The sequence below is a fragment of the Merops nubicus genome, unplaced genomic scaffold (assembly GCF_000691845.1).
Source record: "Merops nubicus isolate BGI_N331 unplaced genomic scaffold, ASM69184v1 scaffold7234, whole genome shotgun sequence".
NCBI classification, from domain to species: domain Eukaryota; kingdom Metazoa; phylum Chordata; class Aves; order Coraciiformes; family Meropidae; genus Merops; species Merops nubicus.
The window spans coordinates 3,754-14,012 of record NW_008602177.1 but is presented as its reverse complement, the minus strand read 5'-3'; the positions used below and the strand labels follow the sequence as shown (position 1 = coordinate 14,012).

At 41.2% G+C, this 10,259-nt stretch overlaps 1 protein-coding gene across 1 annotated transcript; it reads right to left on the bottom strand.

Annotated features, from left to right (window-relative positions):
* Positions 1–6,187: 6,187 nt before the first annotated feature.
* CISD2 (CDGSH iron sulfur domain 2) lies at positions 6,188–9,278 on the bottom strand. The gene is made up of 3 exons (XM_008938252.1): positions 9,154–9,278; positions 7,544–7,835; positions 6,188–6,545 (listed from the first exon to the last, which is right to left on the bottom strand). Exons 1-3 carry the CDS (start codon positions 9,276–9,278, stop codon positions 6,456–6,458), a joined length of 507 nt encoding a protein of 168 aa, XP_008936500.1. The 3' UTR covers positions 6,188–6,455.
* Positions 9,279–10,259: the final 981 nt, after the last annotated feature.

Genomic DNA, 10,259 nt, shown 5'->3' with positions numbered 1-10,259 from the left:
GCCTTAAGAGATGAAAGAGCTGAACATACAGTGAATAGGCTGGTCAGGCAGTGAGTCACTGAGAAGTTAGCAGTCAACAGTTACTTGAAGTGCGTGGGTGTGAGGTCAGGGAGAGGATCAGAATTGTTCAACCATGGAGTGGAGTCATGAAGTGGAATATAAACGAAAAAAAAGTTGAGACTGATGTGAATAACTTCTTGATGGTTGAAACTGGGCCATGAGATGACAAGTTCAACAGCTCTAAGAATGCAGCTTCTGAATAAGAGACTGCTGACACATGGTGAACGAGTCCTGCCACGCGCTAGTGATTCTATCTCCTTCCTTGTTCAGGTTCCAAAACCTGCCTTTTCCTATTGCTGTTCTTCCTCACAGCTCATGCATTCCTTTGTGCCTTCAAGAGACTGTCAGCTCTGGTAATAGCAAGAAACAGCAAGAGGTACTTGAGTGCTGAAAGAAACAGTTGAGTCTGCCACAGACTGGCAATGCAGGTGTTGCTGGTGCTGGTAGAAAAAAGGAATGAGCTTGAAAATGGGATGGGAAACGTGGGGAGACTACCAGGACTGGGAGAGGGTTGTATGGGATTGGGATGGAAGCTTCTTCACCTCTGTACCTCAGCCTTTGTACAAAATGATGTTAGGGAAAACCAGTGCTTTGGCCACTGAGAGTGGCTATGTTCTACTGCTGGCCGCTGTAGGACAGAGGGAGAGCTCAGCTTGGGTGCAGTTTGCTGACAAGGCAAGGCCAAGGTGGCAACGAGTTGTCCCTTTCTTCCTCAGCTACTTTCAGGGAACTCGGCAATAGCAGCAGACCTCTTCTCAAATCAAGATTCATGGGTCAGCTGGGCTCTCCTGTTGCTTTATTCCAAGTTAATACCCATCTGGCTGCAAAAATGCCACGGTCAGGTCCTTCTCACATCTGCATTTGGATAACTACAGTAAAGAAAACCAGGTATTTGCCAAAAATATAGCCAGTTAGTGCTCTTTTCCAAAAGGTGTCTGGCTGGATTGACTGTGGAGAGTGGAGGCCTCTCAGATTTGCCAGGGCATTTTTTTACCTTTGACCGACACAGAAAACTAATTTACAGTAAATAAACAGTCTTGAAAATTGCAGTGCTGAGAGGGATGGCACGAAGTGAAAGGAGCCTCATTCTCACCTACCTTCAGAAAGGCTGCTGGGCGAAAGCAGGGGTCACGAGGAGGCAGCGTTTGAGACACAGCGCTGGCACCCTCAGCACAGACCCACACATCCTCTGGGTCTTTCCAGAAACACACGTTGTGGGTGGCTGTGGATCACCGTAACGACTGGCAATGCTCATGTTGAACATCTTGCCAAAACACTTCACCAGGGGGAGCAAAAAGCTCAAATATAGATGCCTCCTGCAAAGTCAGTTGCAGTATAGTTCACGTTTGATTTTCCCATTCCCAGAAGAGTTTCCTTTCTGTTCTCCTTGACTGTCCTAAAGCCAGGAGTAAACCTCCTCTGCTGATCAGTATCCTGCTCTTGCCTTTAGCTTTGTTATCAGTTAGGGTTTAGTAGTGACAGGTACCAGCAAATCCTTCTTACTCTGCTACATTTTGTACAAGTAAATAGCTCCAAGTAGGTCATTTCCAGCTCCATTCTGAGGCACAAAGTCAGTACAGCATCCTTCCAAAACTGGATGATTTTGTTACTTTTTAGTAGGGGTGTTAGATTGTGCCTGTAATCAACATGGACAACACCTCCCTGCAGATTTCTACACTACAGTTCACTGAACTCATTTTACAGGACGCTATGTAGAATATATTTGATGTCTACGTATTTTTGGCATTAGGAAGTAAGAATTAATTCTATTTTAGCTTTTAGATTTTTAATATGCAACACTAAAATGTACAAAAATACTCTTAAAAGACAACTATTTGAAACTGCATTATTTGCAGAGTGGCCTCGTATGCCTCTGTATACACACTAAGAACAGCTCAATATGTGTGCCTTTGTATATGCCTTTCTCTCCAAGCCAAAAAGAAAGCTTCCTGAGAAATATTCAAGGTTTGCAGCCCAGAATTCCAGCACAGTGATAAAAACACCAGGGAATTCTTTGGTAAGTTTTCCCCTAACAGTTGTCAAGTAGATTGACCTTCTTCTCACTATACACAGTGCTGTTCTCTCTGCTTCCTTGGGGATGCATCATGTTCAGTTCATGTTTGTACCCTGACGAGAAGGGAAGGTGCTTTCAGATGGCACATGGATGAATGGTTAGGGTCCTGTGCTTGGTGGTGGTTGTGTCAGTCATTGACTTCATTCAGTGTCTGCCCTGCCTACTTTGCATGGCTAATCGAGACCCTCTGTTACTTAAGCAGCAGTGGTTTTAATAGGTTATTGTATTTGGAAATGTTCATGTCTATAAACCTAATTGATAAGATGAGGGAATATGGTGTTCATTTCCTCAGTGACTGTCTACAGAATAATCCTACTTGAATAAAAGTTACAGGAGTAGAAGCTTTATATAGTCCTTTTTTTTAAAAAAAGTTTTCATAAAGTTTTATAACAAGTAAGAGTCCTCCAGGAGGGAGGGACTGTTATGCCAAATTTGGAGTATTTTCAATAACAAAGGATTGTAGCCCTGTAAATTTGAACACAACCTTAAGTATACAAGCAAACCTCTGACAAACAGCCCTTGTTCATGATAGCCTCCAATACTTGTTAACCATCCTAACAGCGTCTCATAAATTGGATTTATCATGTCCCCTTAACTCAGCGCACTCTCAATTTATTCATGAGCTCAATCCCACCATTCTGAGCACTTGAATAGCTATACCAGTGAAAAGTCATTTCCTTCTCTAAACAAAATTGAATCAATTTTTCTTTCCTTGCCACCATATGTGGATGTTTCTCATAAGACTCATTTACCCCAGCTTTTATTAAATCTTCAAGAAGAATCAGGTTGAAGCTATCAAATAGACCTGCAGATCTAAAATGAAAAACAGTAATGCTTTATAATGCTCCTCTCCTTGCCTTCCAGAAAGGAACAAAACACTTGCATCTTGTTGTGAAAAGCAATGTTATAGCTGGGCTAAGAACCTAGGAGACTGGGTTTTTTAAATAATTCTCATGACAATTTCAGCTGATTTTAAATAGCAGTTAACTTTGAAAGAGAGTTTCTGCAGGTGAGGTCATGGCATTTAATACCACTTCCCTTTTAACAAAATGCCATGAAATCTTTCATAAATATTGCATAAATTCAAGCAAAAAAAAAAATCTTCATGCAATTCCAGTCTCCTATCTGTGGGAAACAAAAACTATAACCAGAGGAGTCCCGCTGTCATGCAGACATGACCACAGGCACAGTGTGAAGAGTACTGAGCACAGTATGGGTGTGGAGTTCTAGAAGGTTCACAAGAACCTCTGCAGCAGAAGGCTCTGAGAGCACAGCACCTTCCTGGCACCCAACAGTGGGCAGTTACAGCAGGCTGGGCAAAGACAGAAATCAGCCATCTGGAAGCAGAGCCACACAGACCAGGGGATGATGCAGTGAAAATGTCATTATAGTCCCTGCTTTCTCTCTCTTCAGCCAAACTGAGCATTTCAGGGAATTTAGACTGAAGTCTAAAATAAACTCTGAAACACTTAGGGTGTAACACAGCCAGAAAACTGAATGATACAGGTTTTGCTTTTTATGTAAATGAAGTGTGAGAGATCAAATTTTGTGCCAGCTGCACTTCAGTTATATCTGTCTAGTAGTTACCACAAGTCAGACACTTTTCTCTAAACATTTACAAGTTTCACAAGTTTGTTTGTAGTCTATTGTAACTATTGTTCAAAGTCATAAGCAAAAGAAAGGTAAATATTACTGTTCTCGTAGAGTAAAATAAAGGCATGTCAGGACATGCCACCTTCAGCTTCCCCTGATTTTGCGTGCAGGCTGTGGAGGCCTGGCCTGCTGCCTCAGTCCTGGTCCTTATGAGTGGTCAGGGCCATGTTATCCCTTTGTATGGAGCTTCCAAATGAGGTTAGAAAAGTCATGCAGTGGCAAGACATGACCAAGCACATCCTAGCAGATTATTGGTTCAACTCTCTCAATCCCTGGTGAGCTACAGGACTCTGCAGACACTTAAGTTCTTAGTTGTCTATCCCTGTAGAACAAAGATAGTTATTTTGAACAGGTTAGTAAATTCTTTTGAGATTTTCTACAGAAAATTCTCTGTGGCCACAAAAGAGAGCACTACCTTGACAGATTCTGAAATGCAAGGAAACAGTCATTTATCTTGCTTGGGATCTTCATTTTATTGTTATTATTATCTTGTGGAAATTACTAAAATATCCTTTCTACAAAGGAACTGTGACTGAGTGCTGCTATTGCAGGCCCATACCACAAATGCGTTCCATTCCCCTATAGACATAAGCAAGACAAAACCACACCTCCACACCTGTTTGCTGCTAAACTATATACAAATGTGGCTGTGGAAAACACCCATCTAACAAAAAAAACATTTTAAAAATTAATTACATAACCTAGCCATACTACAGATGGAGTCCAGAGACTAACCTTTATACTGTCATTCTCCTTTTGGAGAAGCTTTGTGAGAGAAACAAGCCCAGTTTTGCTGTATTGCTTACTCTAACAGGGCTTATCTGAGTAGAGCAATGGAAGGGAAAAATAGGATTGATATATGGAATTGTACTTCTCAGACTTCAGAGGAAATCTTCAGAAGGAACAATTTGGATGCAAAAGTATCCCCATAAAGGCTGGAAGTGCACACAGTCTTGTATATAACAGCCTGCTACAAAAGGCTGTGGATTTTAAAGCCTGAAAAAAAACAATTTGGATGCAAAAGTATCCCCATAGAGGCTGGAAGTGCCCACAGTCTTGTATATAATAACAGCCTGCTACAAAAGGGTGTGGATTTTAAAGCCTGAAAAAAATTAAAAAAAATACAGGCTTATGCACTTCACATAGTAGTATCTGCACCAAGCCCGAGAACTGGTGCTTGGCGTTCAATGCACTGCACCACCTGTAAGTGAAGGCCAAGTCTAAGACACTTAGTAACATTATGGATTATGGCATTATTGAACATTAATCTCTTTTATATATGTTCTATCCTATCATAATGGTTAGTTTGCTCATCCATTAAGGTAAGGCCACCATAAAGCAGTTAAATGTTTTAAGATTGTACCATTACGCGCTTTGTAAAAGCAGGCATTTAACGTACAAACACATCCTGATCTGCTAGCTTTTGCTGCAAGGCAGGAGGTTTAGGTACCTAAAACTACAGCTGTTAAAAATGCAGGAGGGATATCTACCTTAGTTCAACTCATGCTGCAAGAGCCATTCTGTGAGAACTGCTTTCTCACTTGGCTTTCTGTTTCAGTGCTGTGGCTTCCCACCTGCTTAACAATGGGTCAAATGAAATGCTGTTAAGCAACCCTGAAATCTGCCCTAATACAACTGTCTAAAATTGGGTATGGTTCAAATTCTTATTTTTAAATTGTTGAAGACAGTCTTTCATTGATAATAAAGCACTTTAGAAGAAATAATTATAAATCTAACAGTTAGGTAAGTAGCAACTATTTACCTACATCTGAAATTAAGCCATGCCACAGCAAAGTTCTGACTTGCCCAAATAATGAGTAATAAATAAATTGGGTAGCAAGCCAAGAATACAATTCAGCTCTTTCTTGGTTCTGTCATCCACCAGTTCCTCCCATGAAAGTCCTCGCTACAAAAAGATGCAGCTACAGCACTGCTGAACTTGAAAGCAGCATATTTGTGTTTCCTTGCAAGAACCCATGAACAATCAGCACAGAGGCCTGAAATAAAGCAACAACATTAGCATTAGCAACTGATCTGCTCAATAGCTTTGTTTGTATGTTCTGGAGCTGCTGTACGAGTCTCCCCAGCTGTGTGGGGTTTGTGTGAGCCAGGCTGCTTTGCATGGGAGTAGCAAACTGCCTGCTCAGGCACCAGAGGGGCCTGAGCTGCACCTGGAGTGACTGAACATCCCCGTGCTGCCTGCTCTCAGCAGTACACCCAGCTGTACCCCTCACAAGGGGTGACTTGGTGTCTGTCTCCCCTTCGCTGAAGTGTGCTTACGTTTGTTCCCAAAAAGCAAAATAAAGCATCGCTTCTCAGCACAACAAAATCAACATAAAGGTGCACTTCTGTCACTTGGAAATAACAGCAGTGATAATGGCACGTTCACTCAAAAAAGGCTCAGTTGTAGGAAGTCATTTTATTGTTGAAATAAATGACTTATTTACAGAGATAGTTACTTTACAGTTTTACAAAGCAGACAATTCTTCTCAAGATAAAGTATCAAAACAGTAACAGATTTAGCACTAAATGCTGTTTATTCCCAAAAGAAATCTACAGCAATCATTAAACTAAATCATACCAATTACATAATAAAATGCTGCCTCTTGCAACTACAACAGTATAAAAAGACTTTTTACCAGTCGTGATCTAGTGGATTAAGTATCTACTATACTTCTTTCTTCTTGAGTATTAGTGGACCTACATTATCTCCTGTTAATTCATTGTGCTTGTTGTGGGAGCCATCGCAGACAGGGAACTGGAAGAAAACATACATGAGGAGTTAGTATAACACTGTAGAGCAATTACATGGTGATTTTTATACTTCTTACAGCAAGAACACTTCAGTGATCTTGCTACTATGTCCCATTTCAGCATTAAATGCTCTGTCTCCTATCAGACACAGGACATCTGTTACTAAGGGAAAAAACCCACCGTGAACAGGTAACTAAGTTTGTGAGGTCCTAAAATAGGTGTCCTTAGACACAAAGTTAGGGACAAAGCCTTTGCCATGAAAGGAGCAAGCAAAGAAGCCATCGCAGCCACAGATGGTCTAACTACTAGTAGTTACAGTGGAACTACTAGAAATGGTCTTAATAGATGTAATCATAGGCAACCAGAAAGTACGGTTTTAAGAAAAGCCGAAATACTTTGCTGCAGTGATTGGTGTGAAGGGAGAATAATTCAGAGGGTTTCTTAGGTCCAAGGCAGATTTTTTTGTTAAAACAGGAAAGCATTTGACAGGACCAAACAAGAGTTCAGTCAGGACGTTCAGAAGAAATTGAGGGTAGATGAAAAATACTCATGTGCATCTAGTTGATTTGACTATCCAAACCAGTCCTCTACTGGCTGCTTTGGACCAGATGGGGACACGCTCTCCCTCACCAGCACAATCCAGCCTTACTTTCATTCTAATATGAACAACATTCTAAGCATTGTTTTTGCAAAACAGTAGTTATCTTGTAATTAGCTGCAATGCATTTCCAAGTATTAAACAAGGCTTGCTTGGTTTTCATCTGCTCACAGCCAGCTCACTCTGTGTTTCTAGAAAAACTCTGCTGTGTTTCTTACAAGTTTCTACAGTTTCCTTCTGCAAGTAGATAGGTTTACAGTGGACTGTGTCATTCTCAAAAACCAGGAACCTGTTCCACCTCCAGAAAAAGAAACAGGTCAACATGCAGCAATTCACCACCGAAGCGCTGATGAAAATGCTCAAGTTTCAGTCACTAATCCCCACAGCAGCACAACGCCTCTTACCGTCTTAGAACGCCAACACCTGCAGTAAGCTTTAGTGAGGCACAGATCTTCAATGTTTATTTCATTCACTACTTTTGGATTTTCCTTCTGGATCTTGAGGTTAATCAAGCTATCCTTTTGCTGTTTCTTCTTGGGGAGGAACGGACGAACAGCGAGGTAACCGAGCAAGGCCAGCACGCCCAGGAAAGGCAACAACCGCAGCCACTCTGAAACTAGAGACAGGGGGAATTCAGGCTGGCTCCCGACACCACCTCGGTACCGTGCAGCATCAGCTACTCTCACATCGCTTGGGCTGAGGGTAGGGAATGGAGCTGCTCAGTCAGCAAACAAGACTCTGTGGCTAAGTCTGAAGAAGAAAGAAGACTCTGGTTAACACCTGGGGTTTACTGTAGCCAAGGTAAAAATCCAACTCCTAAAATTTCATTTGAATGCTCTAGAAGATGACTCAATGGAAGAGAATAAATCCAAAACAAATAAAAGATACTGAAATGAGGAACCCTAAAATTAGAGGGTTTCACCCAAAGTAAACCAGCAAACTGGGCATGATTACATTCAATAAGTATATTCGATGCCAGTATCTTAGTATTCAGTACACTTTATAATTCAATTTTTAATTACTTATTCCAGATTTTTACCTTCTTGAAGTTTTCCTCATTTTATTTGTTCGGAGTTTTTTTAGAAAGTTTTGGCAGAAATGATACAGATTATTAGATAAGCACTAGAAAACCTTCAGCTATCTTGTTGGTTTTGTTTTTCAGAGCTCTGTTTGCTCAGGGATCTGCAACCGGTTTCTACAGTACACAGAGTAAGAAAGAATCCTGAGATCAGGTAATTCAAGCCACAGAAAATTGCTTTTTAGCAAGCTGAGGAACTTCTTTTAAAAACGAGTGAGAGATTCAAATATCTTCTGCAGGATTAGCTGCTGTGCTACATCAGTCTAAGTCTTCTAGGCATACTGGTGAGAGAAAGACGTCCAGGACTTCTAAAGAATTTCATCAGCACCTGGCGTAAGATCTAGATATCTTGAAGGTGGATCCACTTTACCAGCAAAATATGCTGTGACAATACCCCAGTGTAATTTAAGTACCACAGTGCAATAAAGGAGAGAACATTTTTCTCAATTTCTGAAGAATACATTAAGTCTAAACACTCATGTAGAAATGCAACGGGGTTTAAAAATATTTTAAAATGAGAAACAAAGAAGCGTAATGAGCTGGAGAACAAATAGCTGCACAAGCACTTTGTAAGACAAGACACTGTAATCAAGTTCCTCTTTTAAAAGATTCAGGATCAGAACATGGAAAAATTTTGTTCTGCAGTTTGTTTTTCAAGATTAAGATGCACAAGAAAGGAAATGCAGTAGTGCAGCCTAAGGATGCTAGACAGGTTGTAGCTCCCAAATTATGTTATTCTGTATAGCTTGATTTTCTTTATAATAACAGAGCATGTGCTTATGCTAATACTTTTCCAGTTAGAACACAGTAGCTTTTCCTTAATAATTTCAATATTCTGGAAGTATACCATGTAATAAAAATACTTTGTGGGAGTAATTTTATGGTCTTTGAGCTTTCTATAGCGTTTGATGTGACGGCCACACTTACTGCATTTACCTGGGAATGCACCACGGCCGTACAAAGGCTAAGGGCACTGCAAGAACTACCTGCAGGAGTCGTTCCACACCTGCACCTGCAGCCACTCCTACGCACAACGACTGACACAACTTGCCAAGAGTCATTTCGCAACTGCCCCAACAAGCTGTGAGGCCTAAATAATAATAATTAGCACTGAGATACTTAAATACTCTCAGTTACGCAAAATACTGAGCTTCCTGGACAGCAATGCCTGCTTGTCTTTCCCACCATTGCTATTCCAGAACACCCCATCCGTGGGAATCCAAGTGCACTCTCTGACCTTACGTGAGGGACCAACTTGGAATGGAAAAATATTTGGCCACTGAAAAAAAATTTCCAAGTTGAGTATCTAACCTGACTGTTGGTAAAGATGTGGGCCTCTACAAAGCTACTCTGAACTCCAAGACAGAACAGATGTTCCAACAGGTGCACCACAACCAGAGGCAGGGCACCCATCAAGCATGTGATGAATACAACCAGGCTAGGATTGACACACAGAAAGGAAACGTCTCGCATCAGAATTAGATCTCACTAAAAGAGACTGGCAACCAAACAGCTAGTAGCATCTCACCACAGCTTGAAACTCCCCAATACAACATCCAAATCCGAACAGTGGTCCCGTCTATGGGAGACTCATAACCAGTTGGGTTCTCGCAAAGGAAACAGGAACATGACAGCTGTAACCTCTGAGAAAGGAAATTAGAAACAAACACAAATAGGAAGCACAAGGGTATTATTTTTCATGGTGGTTATTTAACATTTGTATTGTGCTAACCACCGATAAAGAGTCTGGTCTTCACTAGCCAGTGATTTCTTTACATATTTCTAACCTGGGGGTCTCCAGAAAGCCTCAATCACCCCAATGTGTACACTAGTAATAAACTGAATTGTTATTGCCAGAAAACTGCCAGAAGCTCAAACTTTTAGACTGAAATATAGACATGACCAGGTGTTCCGTTTTGAACCCCTCACTACAGGAAAGACACAGAGGCTCTGGAACATGTCCAGAGAAGGGCAAGAAAGCTGGTGAAGGGTTTAGAGAACAAGTCTTAAGAGAAGCAGCTGAGGGAACTGGGGTGGTTCAA

Coding starts and splice junctions, on each gene's coding strand:
- CISD2 (XM_008938252.1), bottom strand. CDS start 9,278: ATGACTCTTGGCAAGTTGTGTCAGTCGTTGTGCGTAGGAGTGGCTGCA. Junction 7,836..9,153: donor CGGCCGTGGTGCATTCCCAG/GTAAATGCAGTA, acceptor CCCTACCCTCAG/CCCAAGCGATGTGAGAGTAG. Junction 6,546..7,543: donor GGTGTTGGCGTTCTAAGACG/GTAAGAGGCGTT, acceptor GTTTTCTTCCAG/TTCCCTGTCTGCGATGGCTC.